General features: G+C 45.3%; 1 protein-coding gene across 1 annotated transcript in view; it reads left to right on the plus strand.

Annotated features, from left to right (window-relative positions):
- The window catches only part of MEGF10 (multiple EGF like domains 10), a 293,827-nt gene that overhangs the window by 173,786 nt on the left and 96,389 nt on the right, over window positions 1-23,652 (plus strand). Inside the window, exon 9 of the mRNA XM_078675602.1 lies at window positions 18,460-18,675. Coding sequence (XP_078531728.1) covers window positions 18,460-18,675 — 216 coding nt within the window. The remainder of the gene's footprint in view (window positions 1-18,459; window positions 18,676-23,652) is intronic.

Raw genomic sequence — 23,652 nt, forward strand, 5'->3', positions numbered from 1 at the left:
TGACTCTTCCAGAAGGTTTTAACCCCTTCCGTGCTCATGACGAGCTCAGCTCGTCATAGGCACGGTGCTGGAGTGCTCATGACGAGCTGAGCTCGTCATGACCACACCCATTATTATTGACCCTCAGCACAGAAGAAGAATATCTCAAGCAGCGATGGTGTTAAGAAGTGTTTAATTTGTAAAATAATAAGTGTCGGAGCACAAGCCTTTTCTCAGAAGCCTGCAGCAGGCCTGCCAAATGGAAGAGTTGTTGAATCCCAAGGCTGTCTAATCATGGTTCCTCCTCATGCCTCTTTTTTCCATCACCAGACACGTCCTGCCTCTTTATTTCCCTCTTTAAGGTTCTTTTCCATCCCTGCTTTCTTTCTTTATCACTGTTTTTCTGTCTTTCTTCTTCCTCCTTTTCCCTGTTGTGGCTTTCTCTCTCTGGATCAAAACTTGATGAGGAAAAATAAGTGACAGTCTGCAAAAACGAGTGCCGGTGGGCTCCACCTAGAACCACCCGCTAAAATTAAGCACTGGTTTATAGCCATGTAGTGGGCAACCCTGAAGCAGGGTTCCTTGAAGGGCTCCCGATTTTCCCAGAAAGGTTCCCTAAGATAGAGGAAGTGGGTATGGTGGCACTCAAGGGTTGGATCCAGTCTGCCTCGGTGGCTCTAGATGCCAGGAGTCTGCTCTTGCTGAGTGTCAACCAGCAATATAATAATAATATAATAATAATAATCCTGTATTTGTAAAGCGCACAGCTACCCGTAGGTTTCCCGGCGCTGGGGGCCGTCGGAAAGATTAAGCAAGCTAATGCCCAGAGTCACATGATGCTGGGCAGACCCCTGCCGCCGGTGCCGGGGATCGAACCCTGATCCCCAGCGTCCGGCGTTAGTGCCCTGGCCGCTGCGCCACACCTTTTCCACAACCTTTGGAATTGCGCATAAACACTTTACCGCAGAGTCAGACACGCTGCTCAACCCCCTCTGCTACCATTCAACCTCACTGCCCATTCCCTCCTAAGCCCGACAAGCAACTCGTACGGCTCTGCTGCCACTCAGCCTCACTGTCCTGTCCCTGCTGAGCAATAGTAACCCCTTTTCCCAACCTGCTCCAGGCCTCACTGCCCTTTCACTGCTGAGCCAGACAAGCCACTCATCCCCCTCTGCTGCCATTCAACCTCACTGCCCATTCCCTCCTAAGCCCGACAAGCAACTCGTACGGCTCTGCTGCCACTCAGCCTCACTGTCCTGTCCAAGCCGAGCAATAGTAACCCCTTTTCCCAACCTGCTCCAGGCCTCACTGCCCTTTCACTGCTGAGCCAGACAAGCCACTCATCCCCCTCTGCTGCCATTCAACCTCACTGTCCATTCCCAGCTGAGTCTGACAAGCAACTCTTACTGCTGTGTTGTCACTCAGCCTCACTGTCCTGTCCCACCCGAGCAATAGAAGCTGCTCGTTTCGATCTGCTGCCACTCTGTCTCACTGCCCTTTCTCTGCTCAGCCACACAGGCAGTTGTTCCCTCTCTGCTGCCACTCTGTCTCACTGCTCTTTCTCTGCTGAGCCACACAAGCAGTTGTTCCCTCTCTGCTGCCACTCAGCCTCCCTGTCCCTTCCTTTTTCACAAGCAGACCGCTGCATCTGCCCAGGAGCTCCACCCGCCCTCCATCTTAACTCCAGCAGCTCCCAGAATGGAAGCCATCATTTCCTTGAACCACAAACCCACACATGCCCTGGGAGAGTTATTATCCTGAAGGCTCTGACCATGGAGAATGTATTACCAGCTCGCCGCCGACTGCTTTTAAAGCAGGTTTCTTCTATGTACTTTGGCAGCGGTGCCCTCGCTGCTGGTTATGTGCTGGGATAACATTTTAAAGGAATTATAAACCAACGTCATATAGTTATTGCTTTTGTTCGTCAGCAGTTGTTGAGGCGCGACGTTGTGGGGAGTGGTGTGGCAAACATGCCATAGGCTCCAATGCAAGCGGCAAAATGAGCCCCCCATTAACCAGTCTGTTATATAAAAAGAAAAATAGCTGTATTTTAAGTACTGTGGGTTCCTTAGACCCACGGGTCACCAGTGACACCGCCCTGTTGACAACTACGCCCCGTCTGTGGAAGCAGTTTTGGTCATCCTTGGCGCGCAACGTCCCTAGGGCCGAATAGACTGTTTGGCTTCCCTTGGGGATGCAACCATCTTTTTAGGTGAGTCCACACCCGACTAGAAAGTGGGCAGGCTGAAACTCAGCCTAAGTCCCAGGTCTCAGACGCACCCACAGAAGCCTCGGTGAAGAGACGCGCGGAAAGGGCACTGCTCCAGTAGGCCCAGAGAGCCGTTGTCTGCTAGAAGCTCAACTGCGGAAGTGTACAACACAGGCTCAAGGCGTGGTCAGTTGCCAAAAATAATATGGCCTGTAAGTACTGAGCAGCACAGCACCAACAGGACAGTTCTCCAGGGTCTGTACAACGTTATCCCGCTAATTGAAGAAAGCTCTGAGCTTGGTGATTCCCAGCAGTGACGTAACGCAAAATGATGCTTCCCCCTTCACCCCCCGCAGAATGTAATGAGGCCCCCCTCAAAGTCTCCCATATCTCAGAGCTATTCATGACCTTTGGCATAATGGGGCCCTTCATGAAGGGTTGGGGCTTCGGGAGGGATGGGGACCCCTGCACATCTGGGACTCGTGTTACCCCCCTGTAGAATGCTCTCGCCACATAATACATGCCCATAATATCATGTCACAGTCAAATATGTCCATTACATTCGTGGAAGGAAACATGCATGTATGCTATAAGGTGTCAGTGTGTTCAAATACTTTTTCAAGAGAAAACTCTTATTAACTCACCCTTGTTTCATTTCTCTTGTCTGTGCTCTCTCTTGCCAATGTTGTATTGCCCTCCCTCTGTCCCTCAAGTCTCTATGTACTGTCTCTCCACTGCCTTGCAGTTGCTCGGTCTCTCTTCTCACTCATTTCCCCCCTCTTTCTTTCTTCATCCCTCCTGCCCTATTTTATCTACTGTCCTCTCAGCCTGTTTATTATGTCTGGATTTCTTTCCTGTTACCTGTCACTCTCTTTCCCTCTGTCACTTTTTTACTGTCTTTCTATCTCCCTTTCTTTTGTTCTCGCTCTTTTTCGCCTTTTACTCTTTCACCTCTCATTCTTCTCACTCTCAAACCTGTCTATTTACCTTGTTCTATTCTTCTTCTCCTCTTCACTCTCTCCCCACCCAGGCCATTGTCCCTCATGCCCTGTCTGCTGTCCCCCACTCTCTCGCCTCTGCTAGAACCCTCTCAGCCTGGCTGTGCCCTCCCTTAGGACAGGCACAGAGGAGCCTTTTCTCTGGGTCCCTCCTCAGCACTTGCAACAATAAAATAACGTTTCAAAGTTGTATTACTTTTTACTTTCAGCTTGGGGAAACCTCAAAGGCTTCCCTAGGCTAGCACCTATACACTGATAGCGCAGTGGGGCATAAGGGGTTTCCCAGGATGGGTAAGCCTTGGAGTCCCACACATTGCGAGGGCTGCGGGGGCCTGTGTTATGCCCCTGATTCCCAACGATGACTTGTGAGCGAGCTGTAGGGGGCGCTCCAGAGCAAGGTGCCCCTGAGCCCTAAGCTGGCTCCAGACACCAGGAGCCTGTCAAAGAGGGGCTATGAACACCCCCAACCAGACGAGACTCTCTAGATTACTGGCAAGAGGTGATGAGGACCCTAGAGAGCCGGCGGCGCTGGAGCCCGGCATGCAATGCTCTCAAGAGCGGAGATTGTGCTGGAAGACCAGGGCTCTGACAGGCCCTGTCTGCAAAGCATTGCAACTGCCACATAATGCAGAAGCAGGCCTCCGAGCCCTCAGGAAGCCTTTCAGAGAGACAAAATGGGTATTTGCCAGAGGTGTGGGTGCCGGTGACGTGGCCAGAATCCTGGGCTCGTATTGACCGGGAAGCCTGAACGTTCTCCTGAGGTGACTTTCACTGGAACGCAGCAGCCTTGGCAGTAGCTTTGCAGCCGAAGAAGACTTCTTTCTCCTGCAGAAGATATCTCTGCCAGCGTAAAAGCCTGAAATCCACAGGTACTCACATTTTACCAACCAGAAAAAGATGTACGGACAATTCCCATTCCATGAGATACTGAAAAATTAACTCAGGTAGCTTGACTTCATTTTGGGATACTCTACCAACATAACTTGGAATAACAGGGATATAGGTCAGTAAGAGGCCTAATGCATCCATTGTAGACACTTGTGTGTAACCTAAAGGCCAAAGGTTTGAATACTGGTGGGTCCACTCAACATTCCATCCTTTCGTGGTTGATAAATGTAGTGCCATTGAGTTTTATTATGATAATGAACACCTCTTATTAGAGGGAAGAAGGCAGACAGATAGGAGAGTGTGCTATACAAGTGTAATAGGTATAATTAATGAGAGGCAAGACCTGAATAAGCCTTTTCTAGTGTCACCCAGCATATTATGGAAATGAACCCAATGCACTATGCCTAGAAATATCTGCTAACTAGGTATAGAATTGTAATGGGTACCCACAGCAGACCTTTCATACATGCCTCTTCCCCTAGCTGCTTTTGGATATTGGTTAGTGCACATGCTGTGCATCAACAGTTCACTGCAACCCATATACATGAGTAAACACATGGGTTAGGCAAGGCTATATTTTAGCTCCCTTCCTTTGCCTCTTTTATGTAATTCTTTGGATTCAGCATTGAAATCGTGCAGTAAAGATGTCCCTAGAATCGGCTCACATGTCTGTATTGCTATACACAGACAATGCAGTTCTTCTAGCTCGGACAGCTAATGGCCTCCAGAAACTTTTAAATGGTTTTAATAATGTAATGCTCAGTTTTAAGGTGAATCGGCAAAAGTAATGTACCAAGTCATGTGGCCCCAAAAAATATTAAATCCAAAACATTTTTCTGGAAGGGAAACCCATCGAGAAAGTACCTACTTTTAATTATCTAGGTATTTTATTGGTTGCTAATAGGAGCTGGGGCAAGCTCGCTATTCAAAGAGCACAGGAAATGGGGGCAGCTGGCAACGCAATATTTAGATTTGCCAAAAGGATGGGTCAAAAGGCGATCCGGGAGATGATTCAGCTATATAAGAGCAAATGTTTGTCAGTGGGCACCTATGGGGCCGGAGTCTGGGGTCATGTTTTCCCCGGGAAACTTCAGGTTGTCGAAAACAGCTTTTTGTGCAGACTACTAGCTATCCCAAAAGCCACTGCGAACCTCTCTGCACACATGGAACTGGGTTTAGGTTTTATTGAAAACCAAGTTAACATGGCGTCGCTTCTTTTAAGGCTCAAGGTATGGAATTCCCCCAAGTCCTAATTTTCTCAGCAGGTGATAGCCAATTCTATAAATCTAGAGAACATGACTGCCATTCAATGGCTGGCTTATATTAAAAACACCTTTTGCAGCCTGGGCCTTAGCAACTTCTTTGACTGTGCTGGAAACACTGGCCATAGATCTTAAGAGATGGTTATAGGGGCAGACAGATCTCTAAGAGAGGAAAAAAGACTCAGGAAATTGCTGGATATGTCATCTGTTATTAAAAACATGCAAATGTCCGAATCTACATAGATGGAAAACTAAACCTGAGTGCAGATTTGACCTCACCAGACTGAGACTGAACACAGTTCACTTTCTTGTGGCATTTCCTATGGAATGCACCTGGTATGCTTCTCTCCCATGTTGTCCATGTGATGCGGCCACTGCCCAGTCTACTGTGCACTTTATGCTTTTTTGCACTTTCTGTGACTCTCTTAGACTACATTTTTTGTGTCCAATTCTCTTAAAAAAACACTTTGTATCTCATAAGGAGGGTTTAATTTATTTACAAAATGTATCTGCGGTTGAAATTTGTACAGCCGTCCTTAATTACATTGTCACTGTAATCAAATTAAGAAGAAACTATGTACTTTATCCTCTGGGTAGGTAACAACTATCCATTTGAGAATTACAGTCGTTAATCATAGTCATTTTAAAAGATGGTAGGGATTTTTAATCTGAATGGAATGATATATGGTATGTTTTTTAAGGAATTTTGATATAATGTACTTATTTCAATCATTTTTGTCTTATTGCAGTAATTATATAAATACAGAATGTTATCATTTTGTGCTTCCATGATCATATGTATTGGCCGAATAAAGTTACCTTTTTTGGGAGGCAAGCCATAATCGTGACATGCTAATCAACAACATTGCCGAATAAGCCGGCATACATATATTCGTGGGCAAGCCACTGAAAGCTCGAGCCAAGCTTGAGCCTGTGGCATGGCTCAGCTCAAGTTCCTGTTGGTACCTCGTGCTCATATGAAGCCCAGCATTCATGTGGCTTCTGCCTGCCACCCTTCCTCTACCCAGGAGAGCTGCCAACGTTGGATCTGGGGAGCCAGAGACAGGCTTGTATCTCTGTATCGGCTCAACATCCTGCCACTCTAGGAAAATCACTTAAAACGTAGCTAACATTGGTCCAGCAGGAGCCATCCACCGGGGCCGGAGTTCTGAGGCCCCATTGAACCCTGATGATTGCTGTATTTTTACTACCACAACAGCAGTTAAAGGGGGCCTTTTCCTTGCTTGCACCAGGGCCCGTGGCATTCAATCTATGCTACTGTGTAATGTAACTGGTATTCATGTAAAGCGCTCACAGCCTTTGGGTCTAGTTTTTCGCTATAAAAAACACTGCAGAAAAATGCACAAAGAAGTCAAAGCAAAGCCTTAATACAAGAAAAGACAAATATATATACCCATTTACTGACTGATTTGTACAAAGTGAAACCAAAAAAACCTGGAAAAATCACGGCAGCCCCGATTAAAAAGTCTATTCTTAGGCAAATATTTTATAACTCCTTTTTCTTTATTATCGCATATTGAAGCGCTTTCAAATATGTGATTTCAGAATACCAGTTGTACAAAATGTATTGTATACGTACTTGTCAGTGCTTTTCTATAATGTGACGTACAGGGCACAAGTCACTGGTACACGTGGGTGGACAGTGTCTACCCAATCTTTTCACAGGGTGGACACCATCAAGGGTGGGGCCCACAAAATATGCTAAACTTGTCTCATTGTAATTTTCAACAGTGCCTACAGGTTGTCTGCTTTTGTTAGGAGCAGCAGAGTGCAGGTGGGGTGGGGGCATATCGGATTTCAGCTGGTGCCACAACAAAAGGCAAGTTAAGGGCCATCAGGCCTCCTTTTCTTGGAGTTTCCTGACTGGGTGCGATGTGGAGCCTCACACCTAAATGCAATGGAGGGGAAATAAGGCATAAAGCCTATCACTTCACAGGCACTTTAGAGAGGGATGGTTTTTACTTTGTTTAGCCCCTTCATGTAAGAGATATGCATGCACTGTAAGAATGTCAGATGTGTTGGTCCGTCCCTGTATTTACACAAATAACAATTTAAATACCACCATTTTGTTTTATTTCTTTTATAGCGCTACTCATCCCAATGCAAGGTGTCAGAGCGCTTTACATCACACTTACAGATTATACATTGACTATAAATCATATGTGTGAAAAACAATGTGTAGGATGTGTACATAAGACAGTGAGAGTTACAAGGTGTAGGAGACACATCCTGCATAGCTCACTGTGCAATATTAGAAGGATTACAATGAATGAACTGCAAGTAACAAAAAGGATCTCTGTGTTAAAGCAGGAACCCACTTACCCATTTATATAAAATAAAAATCTGTAATCTGCATGTTACATAATGTGCTTTGCAGGAGACATATTAACTCTCTATGCTTCTTTGATTCAATACTGTTCACTAGACAAAACACAGATCTCGCCAGCAAATAGGTTAACCTCCGAAGTTATCTTACCATTATACCCTGAGATTTAGTTGGCACACAAATATCTCTGCAGCAGGTGCCTTAACCACATAAGATATTTTGAAATGCAAACTTGGCAACCAATTAAGTGGAACAGATTTACTGCTACATTTCTCCTCGTTGCCAATGTCTTTGTGGCAGGGTTTTAAAAAAGGAATGTATAAGTTGATGACCAGATTTTGCGTTGTGGTTCTGTCACTTTTCTGGCACAACCCCTATGCAAAAATGCGTTTGTTAAATATTGTAATGTATTCAAATGTACTCATGATAGACCTACTAGGCATGTGTGAGGTCTTAAGATCTGATGTCACTTCTTGTGAGGTCATGGGTCGTGATCCCACTTCCTGTGGCACCACGTGCCTTGTCATGTGCAGTGATGTCACGCACTGTGATGTCACGTGCTGTGAATTTACTTGCATACTGCCTAACTTGGATAGTCCCTCCACTTCTATTTTTAGGATGTGTGCCCTGGTGCCTTATTAATGTCAAAGCTTCCACATGTTGAAGAATTGCACTTTTTTGAATCTTGAAGATTTTATCACGTTTTTTGTGACCGTTGTATAATTTACAGAGCAATCATTTTCTGCGCTAGGCTCGTGCACAGCCTCTAAGAGCCGAGCCAGACCCCTGGCTCTGCTCATGTCTGGCTCAGCTCGTGCACAGCCTCTAAGAGCCGAGCCAGACCCCTGGCTCTGCTCATGTCTGGCTCGACTCGTGCACAGGCTCTAAGAGCCGAGCCAGACCCCTGGCTCTGCTCATGTCTGGCTTGGCTCGTGCACAGCCTCTAAGAGCCGAGCCAGACCCCTGGCTCTGCTCCTGTCTGGCTCGGCTCGTGCACAGCCTCTAAGAGCTACGCCAGACCCCTGGCTCTGCACAGGTCTGGCTCGGCTCCTGCACAGCCTCTAAGAGCCGAGCCAGACCCCTGGCTCTGCTCATGTCTGGCTCGGCTCCTGCACAGCCTCTAAGAGCCGAGCCAGACCACTGGCTCTGCTCATGTCTGGCTCGGCTCCTGCACAGCCTCTAAAAGCCGAGCCAGACCCCTGGCTCTGCTCATGTCTGGCTCGGCTCCTGCACAGCCTCTAAGAGCTGAGAATCCTTGGCGCTTTCCTAAGACGGCCTGCGACTGAAAGAGTTAACGCGCAGCACCCCCGGCGCAGGAGTGTCTTGGCTCTGAGGCCATTGACTGCAGCTTCTTAAGGGTACAAAGGCGAGGCGCACAATGACTATTGTGCTGTGTGTGCGGCTCGTATCACATCTTGGCACCGTCCTCGCTTCGCATGGAAAACATCTGCAGCAGCTGGTGCAGGGCCGGGCTCTCAATTATCCACGCGCCGCTTACACTGGACGCGCGGGCATCGCCCACGGAGGGGCGCTGTGCTTCACCCGCCTCCACGTGGCACTCGAAAAGACTGCCCTCTTCTGTGAACGCGAGAAAATGGGTGTTTTTTTTACATTCGCCGGCAGCAGAACACCGACTCACGGCTATTTCTACTAACTCTCCAGTTCAAAGGCAAAACCCGCTCTTTGAACAGTTATTTCGGGCCTCCCGGCCCCCGTCAGGGGGTGGGGCAGCAGCCTTCCTCAGTTTACTCACAAATCGTATCTGCATGGGCCAGGATTCAATCTCGGGGTCCCTCGGTGTCGCCACGAGTCCTGCTTTGTCGTCTCACCTCCTTGTGCGTGCTCCTCTTGCAGGTCGATATTGCTGTCCAGATGTCAGCCCCCCCCCCCCCCCCCCTCCAGGCAGGCAGAAACATTCTCTCGTTCTCGAATGCACATAGCCCTGCCTGTCTCAGCAGCCAATGAGAGCGCAGCATTCTGTCATCACATGCTGAGCTGGTTTATATACATTATCACAATGAAGTATGACAGATTTTATATATATATTTTCTTTTAAGAGAACGTCTCACGTAGAAGATTTCTGCACATGGCTTACATCTTTGCTTGCATGCTCTTTTTGATTGAACCAAGCAGCTGGGTTTGCCAAGTTTCTCATAATTCCTGAGCATGCTGCTTGTCTTCATTAATGGCGTTGACATCCAAGTGATGGTTGCATTTGCTATTAGAATCATCAAGGGTGGGTGCCTAAATTATGCGCAATTTGTGCTGAGAAAAAGGCAGACATTGACTTGATCAAGAGGGCTGCTCACTAATGGTGGTGAGGCACGTCTTACCACCAGCGGGTAAGCGTGTGGTTGGGAGGGGCATCAAGTCAACAGGCGACGGAATAGGGAAAATTAAATAAATAAATAATTTGTATTCCCTCGTCTGTCGACATCCCTCTGCCCGCCCCACCGCGCCTACCTGCACGGACTGCTGCTGGTTACCACCATCTTGACAAACCCACTCCAGTTCAGCATCTCTGACTGCCGGTCACCAATCGAAAGCACACCGCAGATGGCAAATGCAACCTGTTTTTGGCTGATCGTCTTTGTAACCAGCTATGTGAAGGCCTTGGGGCTCTATTCACAAAGGCAAACTTACCACATGAGTAACTCTACAGGTGTAAGTTTACTCTTACAGTTTGAAGTGAATGCACTACTTTTGACTGCCAATTACATACAAGTGTAAATATACTACAAAGCATAGGCTGGCGTGTCTTCACCCCGGGAAACCAGTGGGGAGCCTAATTTACGAGCATAAGTTTACCACTTGAAACTTTTCACACATAGGCAGAGATCTCCATCATGGGGGCAGAGGTCTCCCAATGGTAAAGGATAGGGTAAATTAAAAAGTTTATAAAACTGTAAAAAATAAAAAAAATGTGTGCACGTTAAGTATGAATGTAAATTAAATGAATATATTTATTTTAAATATAGAACAAATAAAAAATGTTACAGCACTGTTAAACAATTTCGAATTACATATTACTTTTTTAAAGTATATTAATTTAAAGTACAAAACACATAAGTAACATTTTTTTATTTTGCCATTATGTAGCAAAAGGTATCAAGTTATGTATAGAAACAATACATTTTTTTCTGTTACATTTATATTCAAGTTAAAACAATGGTATTAAATTAATTGAAATTAAAATATCAGTTATTTGTAGGTGTGTATATATATATATATATATATCAAATTTATATTCATATTTAAGAAATCAAATTAAATTAATTTATTGTCATTATATTTCCTATGGGATGTTATTTTATGTTCTCCATTATTGTTCATGGGAAGATGTTGCAGTACCAGTCATTAACCATATGTGGCGCTGGACATAGGATCTGTTTTGCAGTACAGTTGCCACTGTTTTGGGTCTACTTTGGCTGCATAACTTTAGAAGTGCAGTTTGGGGATGGGATTACTCTTTTGTGGGTAGGTGCATGTCCCTTGCTAAACCTATTCTTGCCCTCATTTATCCTCTCCTTTGTCGTCTGAAAACTCCCCCCATTTAATAGTACCTATTTCTCATTTTCCAGCCACTCTTAGGGCCATATGTAGATAAATACCATTTACAGATTCTATAATACCGAATTTTACTGATTTGGTATTTCAGAATCGGTAAATGGTATGCAGGTATTGATTGGGTAAATTTTACCGAATCGGTAAAATTCGGTAATTACCCATAGGCCCATAGGAATGAATGTGAATTACCGAATCGGTAATAGGGGGAAGACTTACTAGGGTGGCAGGGTATCACATTGACACCCTGTTGCACCCCTGAATAGTGCAAGGGTGCACATGTGGCACACATACATGCCCTAAGGGCATGTATGTCTGCCACATGGCACTTTTGGAAAAGCACTTATTTGCTTTTTCAAAGGTTTTCGATATTTACCACCAACTTTTAGTTGGTGGTAAATACCGAATCCTGAACTCAGAAATGCACTCACTTGAGTTCTCCCTACATTAAGGATTCGGTAATTTACCAAATCAGTATTTTAAGGAATCAGTAATTTACCGATTCCTTAAATTACCGATTCAGTAAATTACTGAATCCTTAAATTTAGCCCCTACATCTCAAATGCACAATACCGGTCGGTAAAGGCTTACTGACCGGTATTGGGCTACCAACATCTGGTCCTTAGATCCCACCCACATTTACTGCTAAAACGTAGGCTTGCCTGTTCAGAGATCTCCACAGTCATTCGGGGATCTGTGCACATAAAAGACAAAAAAGGCAAGGCGTAGACCGCCACATGTAGTTTTGTGGATCGCATGGTGTAGTACGTGAGTAGTACTATTGTAGAACTACTAAACATGCTGCAAAATGCACTGGGTTAATAAGCCTCTTTGAGTGTCAGTGAAGAGTGTGAGAATGTTATCAATATTTAGTGGTTTGCTTTCTCACTATGAGAGCTTCAAAACACAGTTTGTGCGCGTGTGTGTTTGTGTGGTCAAAGTGCTGGTTTGCTCTGTGTCCATTGTCTTTATTATTGTCAGAAAAAGGGTTTTATTGTGACTTAAATATTTGCAGATAAATCACCTATATGGTCAGTAAAAGGGAGTACATATATACAGTGAACGAGTACATATATACTGAATTGGTGGGGACACCTTGCTTGATGCATGATTTAGCAGTTTAAGGTGCCAGAACTTTATTTTGGATCTTTGTGTTTTTTAATCAGTAGGAGATATCCAGAGGTTAGTTGTGGATCTCTCTGTTTTGGAATCATTACAAGGCATCCAATGATTTGTAATGACCTCACTTGTTTTTGAATAAGGAGAAGGTTCCAGGAGGTTAGCTGTGGATCTTCCTGTTCTTAAATCAGTAGGAGCTATCAAGATATTAGTGGCGGCGCTCTGTGCTTTTGAATCATTAGGAGACATCCACAGATGTATTGTGGACGTGTGTGTTTTTGGATCAGCAGCAGGAATCCAGAAGCTTGTTGTGTTTTTGGATCAGTAGCAGGAATCCAGAGGCTTGTTGTTTTTGTTGTGTTTTTTGATCAGTATCAGGAATCCAGAGGCCTTCCTGTTCTTAAATCAGTAGGAGGTATCAAGATATTAGTGGTGGCGCTCTGTCCTTTTGAATCAGTAGGATATATCCACAGGTTTCTTGTGGCCCTATGTGTTATTAGATCAGTAGCAGGAATACAGAGGTTTATTGGGTTTGTTGTGTTTTTGATCAGTAGCAGGAATCCAGAGGCTTGTTGTGTTTGTTGTGTTTTTGAGCAGTAGCAGGAATCCAGAGGCTTGTTGTGTTTGTTGTGTTTTTTGATCAGTAGCAGGAATCCAGAGGCTTGTTGTGTTTTTTGATCAGTAGCTGGAATCTAGAGGTTTGTTGTGTTTTTTAATCAGTAAGAGGCATCTAAAGGTTTGGTGTGTTGTTCTGTGGTTTTGGATTAGTCGGAAGTATCCAACGAGTTGTTGTGACCCTCAGTGTTTTTGAATTAGTAGGAGGCATCCAGAGGTTAGTTGTGGACCTCTCTGTTTTCGAATCATTAAAAGGTATCCAATGACTTGTAATGCACCTCCCTGTTTTGAATCAGGAGAAGGTTTTAGGAGGTTTGTTGTGGATCTTCCTGTTCTTAAATCAGTAGTAGGTATCATGATATTAGTGGTGGCGCTCTCTGCTTTTGAATCAGTAGGATATAGCCACAGATTTCTTGTGGACTTATGTGTTTATTGGATCAGTAGCAGGAATACAGAGGTTTGTTGGGTTTGTTGTGTTTTTGAACCAGTAGGAGGTATCCAGAGGTTAGTTGTGGACCTCTCTGTTTTTGAATCATTAAAAGGTATCCAATGACTTGTAATGAACCTCCCTGTTTTTAATCAGGAGAAGGTTTCGGGAGGTTTGTTTGGACCTTCCTGTTCTTGAATCAGTAGGAGGTGTCAAGATATTAGTGGTGGCGCTCTTTGCTTTTGAATCAGTAAGATATATCCACAGGTTTCTTGTTGACGTATGTGTTTATTGGATCAGTAGCAGAAATACCGAGGTGTGTTGTATTTTTGAATCAGTAGGAGGTATCCAGAGGTTTGTTGTGGACCTCTCTGTTTTTGAATCATTAAAAGGTATCCAATGACTTGTAATGAACCTCCCTGTTTTTAATCAGGAGAAGGTTTCGGGAGGTTTGTTTGGACCTTCCTGTTCTTGAATCAGTAGGAGGTGTCAAGATATTAGTGGTGGCGCTCTTTGCTTTTGAATCAGTAAGATATATCCACAGGTTTCTTGTTGACGTATGTGTTTATTGGATCAGTAGCAGAAATACCGAGGTGTGTTGTATTTTTGAATCAGTAGGAGGTATCCAGAGGTTTGTTGTGGACCTCTGTTCTTTTGCATTTCCTTCAGTCAAGGACGGTGTGCTTGATGACCGCTCACTCAAACTAGAAGGAAAACCCGCCTCTTTACTGCTCGCCTCACAAAGATGAACTTCCAAGCTTTTTTAGAAATTCTTTTCCAGGGAAGCTTCACCTTCTTCCCAAAAATATTATCATCATCTCAATCTGTCGTACAGAACTCCTTCTAGCCCTGGAGAAGACCCCATTGGTTGCTTCATGGGCTTTCAAGCGAATTTTCAGCACTCATGTGTCTCTTTGCTTTACTGTCCCTGGACAGGGAAGACCTGATGATAATTTACCATCTTAGTTACTTATTAAAATAATAGTAACACTCCAGTAAGGTTCATGATATAAATGACATGGAATGCACATTTGATGAAACAGGCTTTAGATAGAAGTTTCTTTCTAATCGATTAACATTTTCTCACTGCCTGGTAGCTGAGAGCACTGGGGCTCTGTGACAACAAGTTCCTTGGCAGGCCAATTAACCAGAGCAGCTTCAACAGAATAAACACGTAAACACCCAGTGGAACACAGGTACATGGTATCTGTGCTGAAGTATAAAAAAAAGTCTGTGCAACATTGTCTTGGTCCTCAAGCCTGCCAGTTCTGGGCATGCAGGACTCCTCACCATGGATTAATCCTCAGGCAGAGGGCCTTTTTATGGCGTGCACCCTCTGCACAGGCATGACATGTGGGTCTGTTCCTCTCAACCACTGGATGCAAGAAACAGTTGCATTTACTTCTGTGGTGTGCACCTAACCCAGTGCTCTGTCTTGTAGATCTGTGCCGCTCAGTGGTTAAGCCTCAGCCAAGGGGCAGTCCCTCTATTTTCTATGGAGTACCTCCTCCGTCTCCACAATGCTGACGTGTGGGGCTGAGCCTCTCTGTGCTTTACCCTCAAATCCAATGTTGGGTCAGAAGAGTTTACTTGGAGTTTTGTATTTTTTTTGTTTTGTTTTGATCCTATGTAGGAAGTGTTTCCATGCACCGAGGTGCAGTTATCGTGATATGGATGCTGCACTTACCAGCGTGATGAATGAAGAGGTTTGCAGTTTATGATTGTTAGTAAGCTGGCAGCTTTTAGCAGATCTCCAGGTCCCATTATGGTATTTCTTATGATCATAGTCCACTTACCTAGTTACTTCACTGGGTTGCCCATTGAGAGATACCTTGTTTAAAGATATAAGGCACCGCCTCATCGGAGCCTTGGTATGGGGGGCTGTAACTCTTGGTAGTTTTACCCTTGGATTCAGTGAGAAGTCACATTCTTTTCTATGGTGTGCCCATTTCTCAATGCCCCGTACATACAGACAGCAACAGCTGTGCCATGGAGTGCATAACAAGTGTGGCGATTTCCCTCTGACAGACTTCTAAGCGCCACTGTGAGCGTGCCAGTGGTCTCTCTTATTTGTGGGCCTCTCCCTTGTGGTACTGACATATAACAACCTTTTACAACAGGGCTTTCTGCCAGGCAGGAGCCCCATGTGTGTAGAACAGTGCCAGCTGTGTACCTTACTTATTCTTAATGGCAGTTGTACGTTACTCTGTGTGGTCAGCGGCATAGCCCGGGAGTCCTGGGCCCAGTGCAAGGAAGGGAATGCCCCAGCCGCTGTTTGATCTGTGAAAAACAGCAGTAATCAAGGTTCGGTGTGTCCGTCAGGCCTCTGGGCCCAGGTGCCACTGCACCTGCTGCACCAATGGAAGCTACGCTCCTGCGAGTGGTCTGTAAAGTGGTATAGCTGCGTAACGTTTGCGAGGGGGGAAGGAGGTGGCCATCTTTCTGTTGTTCTCGTCTTTGACCCGCAGCCCTATCTTGACATACAAGGTTATTGTATTTGATCCCAGGCAAAGGGAGCAGGAGCAGAGCATATCCGCCATTCTGGAAAAAACGCTCGTTACTCTTTTCATTGGATAATGTCCCGAAATAGTTGATGCTAAGAGTTTGCGCTCCAGAGTCTGTAAAATTCCCACAGTGTCGAAATTGAATGACTGAATAACGGGCGGCAAATGCTTTCACTCTGTGGGCCTCATACTGTGGAATACACCTGAACTGATATGAGAGGATAAAAGACTGCTAAAGTTAATGAAAAAGCTCAAAACTCCTTTGCAGCCCAACGGGCGTGCCAGGGGCATTGATAAGAGGAAGTGAGACAACAACCATTGGGTACCACGTGATGTACAAAACATTTTTAATGTGATGGTGGTGGTGCCTGATAACAGTAAAATGTAAAGTTGTCTTTTTTCATGTTTTTGGGGGTTTTGCTGGAAGCGCTGAAAATCCTCACACTTTAATACTATGCAGGCGCATAAACATAAAGTTCAACTCTGTATACACGCTGCATTGTCAGGTCCGTGAAATCACTCAAACAAGTTTCTTTTCCACCTTCTCTCTGACTCTCTTTCTCCTCTCTCAGCTACCTTTCTAGATTCGTCATATTCTCCTCTCTAGATCTTTCTACTACACTGTCTGGGTTTCTCACTTACCTCTTTTAGCTCCTCCATGTTGTCTCAGTTTTGCCCTCTTTGTGGGTTCGGTTCACAAACATAAAAAATGAATAACTGCACCTCGCAGGTTTACTCCTATAATTTGAGTAGATGGCGGCTTTTTTATGGATTCTCAAAACTCCCCAGGAGTATTCCTGGAAAACTACACAAGCCATAGATTATCATGCATACTCCTTTTCCGCCTCCATCTTACTGCCGGATATTAGCACATACAACATTTCTTCTGTTTTTTCTCCACAGAGAGTTTGTTTTTTTCTCCGGAGAAACGCATATAAATCAAGACATTTGTGGACGGTTCCTTTCACTCTTCCGCACTCTGTTCTTTTTCAAGAGTATCAGGAATATGTTTATTTCATTCCAGGTAGAAATGGCCGTGCAAATGGTTGTGAATAACCAATAAAAGTTACGACTTTATACATGGATCATTCTGTTTGCATTATTGTCACTTAGGTACACACTTTTCCTGCTCCCACCCTAAATGTAGTTCTGCAGAAATCCACCAATTCCATTTGTGGATGTAAATATCCAGAATATCTGTTTCTGTGAAACAGTATCTCAAAATGTACAGCAGCAGTTGGCTGTTCAGCACACTTTTTCAGGAGCTTAGCTATCAATAGTGCAGCAGGTGCAGTGGTACCAGGCCCAAGGGAGTGACGTGCCCTTTGTACCCCAGTTATAAACGGGATAAAGTACCCCATGCTGTACATCATAGGGGTACTGCCAGTCACCCATGAATTCTATGGCTTTATAGAGGAGCAAGGCAGAGTTTCTTTATAGGGTCATGGCACTCCGAGGGTCCCATAGCACTATTACTACGTCACTCCACCTATTTTGAACTTAGATTTGTAAACGTCTTTATGAATCGCAGCTGCATTACACCCCCTAACACATTCAACTGTTCATTGGCGCTATATCTAGGTGTTTCACTGTCATGAGTGGTGTTGTTAGGTGCAGTGCAGCCTGTGGTTTGACAAACTCCGCAGACACCTCCTGACGAGAGAGGGGGTGCCTTCTATGTGAGTCTTGACAAATCAACTACCCCCCACCTCCGAAAAAAAAGGTCACCATGTCCAGGTCACACTCTGTGTCGGGTCGGAAGACATGTTGAACAAGAGTAGCCCATTGACGACCCTCATGCAGCCATCTGGCAAATGCATCCCGTTATCCTGTTTGGAATTGTCGTGTGTTTGTTTATTCTGCTGGTGTGGTGACCTCACCGAGGGCTCGGCCCTTAATCTCAGTGCTGCACTCTTTTAACTTCGTTTCGTCGTGCCCTGGCTGCTCCTGTCTGTCACGGGAGAGCGCTGATTCCCACGATGCGGATATGAGGTCAAGTTGAGGCGTGCCGCTGGGAGGACATTTTGTTGTTACATTGCCTGAATAGTAGCCATGTGTACAGAGATGGAGGGCGCTGCTTTGAGCCAATCAGCCAATCCCTGCTGCAGGTGGCCTCGTTGAAAGTCACCTCCCCGAGGCTTTCTTGGTGACAGGCTGGCATGCGGAGCTGGTATGATGCGCGGTACGAAGGTTCATTGATTGGGGATTAGGGCCTGTCTGGCCTTGAACACTTTGTATAGCAGGGCACATAGACCCGTATCAGTAAGTTAAACGGATATCAGAAAGGCCCGAAGGACAAAGGGCACTGAAAGAAGAAGGGGAGAAGTTATTTGGGATGAAAACTGAAGTTGACTCAAAAGGTTCCTGTCTCCCCACAAGACTGTCTACCTCTGTGTGTAGTAACACCAACAGCAAAACACTAATGTTAAGGGATTGAGCGTCTAATAGGGTTAAAACCAGCAGATATTAAGAAATGTACCCCCTGACTAGTACCTGTCAGTGCCCTTCTGTCTCTGCACTCCTGACCCCCAATGTCTTTCTCTGTAGGTGCCAGGATGAGTGCCCAGTCGGCTTTTATGGAATGAAGTGTGCCGAAGTGTGCCGGTGCCAGAATGGTGGAAAGTGCTACCACATCAGCGGGGCGTGCCTCTGTGAGCCGGGCTACACCGGAGAGAGGTGTGAGACCAGGATGTGTGCAGACGACAGGCTCTATGGCATCCGCTGTGACAGGTTGTGCCCTTGCCACGTCAAGAACACGCACAGGTGAGTGGGAGGCAAGTCCACTGCTCAGTGCCTGCTGTGCCTTTTGCCTCAAACTCACACTTACATTTATATCACACTAATGCAAGAAAAGAGTTCTGTGTTTCAACTACTAACTAAGGGGCCTGATTTACCAAGGTTTTTGCACACTTCAAGACTAGTAGAGACAAAAAGGCACTCGGGATTCAAAATTCAAACTCCTAACTTAGAGAATTTGGAGGAGGTGGATACTGGAATCCTAAGTGTACTTATGACATGGGAAAAACCACCTTTAAGACCGAGTTTCAGAAATGGTATGTCTAAGGACAGGGGAAGGTAAAGGAGAGTATTGGGAGTGAAAGTTGCATGGAACATCCTCAGACTGATAGGCTTGTGAGACATCACAAATATTTGCATTGCCTTTATATCTGGAAATGATTGTCCAGTTCCTTCTTTTAAAAAAGGTTTTCTCACTGAGGGAGTAGTGATCGAGTATATGGGGTATAGGAAAGAGAGGGGAAAAAATAAACCAGATTACCATTGACAGGAATTCCCACCTAGTTGAAAATGTGCCCTGGTGAATATTGGTCTCTAGTACTACTGAAAATGTAAAGCTAGAGAACACTTTACTGAGTACTCCTGTGGCTGTGTATGTTTTTGAACCCTCAGAAGTTGTAAATATAGTCAAACATAGTTAGAATCCTATAGGGTAGATTGTTGACCTTGAGTTAGCAGGCCTTTGTGATTCAGCCCCAAAATGCGGTTGTACGTGGAACAATACGCTATTCGATGCCCGTCTTATAGGTGCACCGTTTATACTGCACAGGTGCATGAAGAGGGTTTTGCCCAAAACCTTCTTTTGTTTATGTTTGTCATTATATTTTCTATTGGGGACGTTGAAGCAACGATTTATCATATGGATTGATGGTAAATAGTTAGTCATTGTTTACAATGTGCAAATATATGTGATATATTTTCTGCATGCATTTCACCCAGATCATCTCTTACGCCAAAAACAAAGCACCTCGTTGTAACTTGAGGGGCTCAAAACCTTGCCAACCTGACATTGCTATGCATCCTTACTGGGCCTTTTCCCAAGTATCAGAGACAGATAAGATGGCAGGACCCACCAGCCTGGTGACCAGAGTAAACCAAACACTGCCTTCACTACTTATTGTTGCCAGTGCACGCCCCATGCCTCCTCCACCTCTGAGGATTTTCAAACATCCCCCAACCCTCATCCCCCAATAACTTGGCTACGGGCTTTACACAATTCCTGTAATACTTTAGTGCAAAACATATTCGGAGTATAATAAAGCGATTGTGACTTCAGTAACACGTTGATGTTGTTGACTTCACTCCAAGGAACTGTGAAACATTTTTACAAAGAAAATGTTCGTGGTAGCAGGAGCCCCTCAGGCATGATTTGTGGTTGGTAAAACTGGACAGCGGGAGTAATTTAAGTCGGATATCAGAAATCAGAATGCTATTTGGAGGAGGGTACCTTATGATTCAGAAAGTCACTTTTTTTCGTGCATTTATGATGAAGAAGTTTAGCTTTTGGAGGGGGTGAGACTTGCTTCTGCTGGCATCCTACTCTTTATCAAATCGCTTTATACCCATGCGCCAATGGTCATTCAGCCAATGGACAGACTACGCGTTAAGCATTGTCAGGAGAGACTAGAACACAGAACGAGCACCACATTCACAGGAGCACAGAGCCTCTCACACAAGCTGCAGCACAGTGTTTATTTTTTACAGTTTTCCAAAGTCCCTTTATAACCACTTTGTGGGAGAAGAAAAGATGCTTCACATAAGCAGCGGACGGTACATCCTTGACTTACTGGAGTTGAGGAAGGAGACAAAGACCTGGCTGTTCCCCAGCAGAGGAAGAATGATAGTACCAACCAAGAGACAGAGCCTTTGAGCATCATAAGCATGGTGATGGCAGCGTTGGGCAACAGAGCATCCGCACCCTGGTACTGGTCCCAGAAGTCCCACAAAGAAGCGCGACTGCTTCTCACCGGGGCTTGGAATGGAAGTCTAGAAGTGCTGGCACTCACAACCCCAGAGCACCTGCGTGCTGCTGAAGTGCCTCCACTTCAACCATCATAAGTATTGCACCCCTGCAGAGAAGTGCAGGTGCTCACCCTTTCAAATGAAAGAAGTGGGGTACTGGGTTCCTGACAGCTCCAGCCCATTTAAAGCACTGCCACCCGCTCTCTTTCACTCCACTACATGCATACGTGGATCTACGCATACATGAGACATGATGCTAGCTGCGGCCAAAGCGCTGGCGTCATATGAAGAGGTTGGTGGTGGTTGAGCTGCGTAGAGGACACATTTGGAAAACACTCCTCCCTCCTGAAGATTTGAACCTTTTCTGTGTATCCATCTTCGTAATGTGGCTCCTCCTTTACTCCACAGTGTATCAGGGGAGGAGCCATTGGCAGCTCCCTTCTCCTATGGCCTTTTGTCCAGAGTGAGACCAGGAAGGCAGGAATGCTGTGTTCTTGAACCACCTTGTTTCAGCAAAAAGCCGAAGCATGGAAGCATACTGCCAATTAAGAGAACGGCTTGAGAACTGGCGCATCCGGCTGTACATCTAATTACAAATGACAGAACGCTGATTGGATGTCAATCAATACCGGAGCAGTCGCGTGCTAACACTCGCTGCGGGGCAGCAATTAACCATGTCTTCCCTACACGAGCACCCGTGCCAAATAAATATGCAAATGAGCGTTCTTTCAGACAGGTCGCGGGCGCGCCGTTCTGCATCATCCAGGGGCTCGGTCTGAAAATAGATGGCTGAAGGTCTTCAGAATACGCCAGAGGTACCATAGTTTAACCCTGTCACCGGGCACTTGTTTGACATAACACTTTGACCCTCGAGTAATGGATGAGTTTGTTTGTTTGGGAGATTTGCCTCGGATGTTCCCAGCAGACAGCAGTGGTTGTTCCTAATGACCACTTCCGGTGTCATGGGGTAGAATCTGCTTACCCTGAGGGAGGGGCTGGCTTCAGTCTTATCACAGGTGCGTTTTTTTCTGCTGTTTTAAGTTAAGAGCAGGGATTTTCGATTATTAGGCCTCAGCTCTTTCCTGAGCACCTCCTTTGGGAGCTAAGGAAAGCTAAAGCCAAGAGATGCAAGGTAGTAAACCCGAGATGTGTAAGGTGATTCAAGACGTAAGGGACAGCAATACAATAAAAAAAACAGTTAAAGCACCTTCATTGTCAAGTGCGGTATCACACACAACCACAGCCATTCAGGTGGGAGATGTGCTACGAGTGAGAGTCTGGGTCCTGAGTTGGTTTTATGGATTGTACTGCATAGTAAATGTCAACCAGGTGCAGTATTTAATATATCCAATGCAACTGAGCACAAACCGGTGCAGTGTGCTGTCTACTCCCGTGTACCAAACTCAAATCTTTTCCCAGCAAAGGGGAGGCTGAATCATAGACTGTTGTATCCAAGGTACCGCTAGCATCAGGAACAGACGACAAAGTAACTACTCAGTCACCCCCATTAAAGCCACACAACATATTAGTCACATGTTTCTGATAAATATACATTGTATAAAATAACAAGGTCTTTGGACCTACCTATGTTGTGTCTCAGGATGCAAGACTTACGCGTACAACTCACAGCCCTTCCAGCCGAGGGGACATTTAATGCAGGCTGGTACGTTCAACGTGTGGGGTGGAAAGACATCCTGAGATATTATAAATTGAGTAATATATAAGGTGCAGCAGAGACGTAACAAGATATACACCCTGTGCACGGGTAACACATAAACCCTTAGCAAAGTGGAAGGTAAACAGAACGACCTGTGACTATAAACAAAGAGTTTTACTTGGGAAATGGTAGAAATGCAAATCCACGTGCAAGACTTGTAAACAGGCCTGGCAGTGTTGGGGGTGGGAGCCATGTCGCTACTGTGTCTTATGTGTTATGGCCCAAATGGATGAGGGCGGCAGAATGTGGCGGTAAGCTGTGCGCAATCTCTTGAAAAGAAGGTGCCCTGCGGTCGGTTCAAGGTCGAGTTCTCTTCAATGTCTTAAGAAGGGGCATGCAGAGGATTTGTTCAGTAAGACACAGAAAGAGTCCTGACTCTAAAAAAGCTATAGGGTAATGGAAGAGGTGGCAAGTCAAGCTCAACTCAGCTAAAGCCACAGACTTGCAGTAGACAGAAATCATGAGGCGTAGAACAGGATTGCCGAAACCTTAGATTTGCTGTTACCACACAGGATCCATTGAAGCCTTATGTTAAGTTATTTTGTGTTGTGTTGTATTATGTTATGTTAATGTGAAATATTAGAGCATGATGTTTGTATGCTACGTCTGCTTCTATTGCCACTGCATGTGCCAGACGTTGAAAAGTAACTCAAATGGGTCAAAAATTCACTAGAAGTGTGGGCCAAAGCTCTCCTACATGTAAACCCTTTTTGAACAAATTAGTTTGAGTATCTTCCTAAACTTGCAGTGGCCTCCTTCCTCCAGTGAAGTGTTCCATCACATGGAGCCCTGCACTGCAAATGCACAGACTCCGTCATCACCTTCTTAAACGTTGGAAGTGCACATACTCCAGGGAGTTTGAGGAGGGCTGGACAGGGGAAGGAGTTGATATCTTGGAAAAGTACCATGGAGATTGGTCCACTAGAATGCTTTGTGTGAAAGACTACGCAGTTTAATACAATCTGTTGTCACTAGTAGGAAATGGAACCCAGCCGATCCTGAAACTGTGGCTTAAAGCATGGCATACCGGCTCTGTTTAGAGTCCTTTGGTGTCTGCCTGTGGCTCAGGCAGGGAGGCCCAGGAGTGGCGTGTCTAGTTATGAACCACATCTCCTAGAAGGAGAGGCTTTGGAATTCAGACATGTCTGTAACTACAGAGAAGGGAGGAAAGAGGGAGAGAATGAAGCAACATTCACTCCTCCTAAGGGCTAAGGAGGTCTCAGTGCAAGAGTACTCCTAAACTCAGGCACCCTGATTTGTGACTG

The sequence above is a fragment of the Lissotriton helveticus genome, chromosome 2_1, assembly GCF_964261635.1.
Source record: "Lissotriton helveticus chromosome 2_1, aLisHel1.1, whole genome shotgun sequence".
NCBI classification, from domain to species: Eukaryota; Metazoa; Chordata; class Amphibia; order Caudata; family Salamandridae; genus Lissotriton; species Lissotriton helveticus.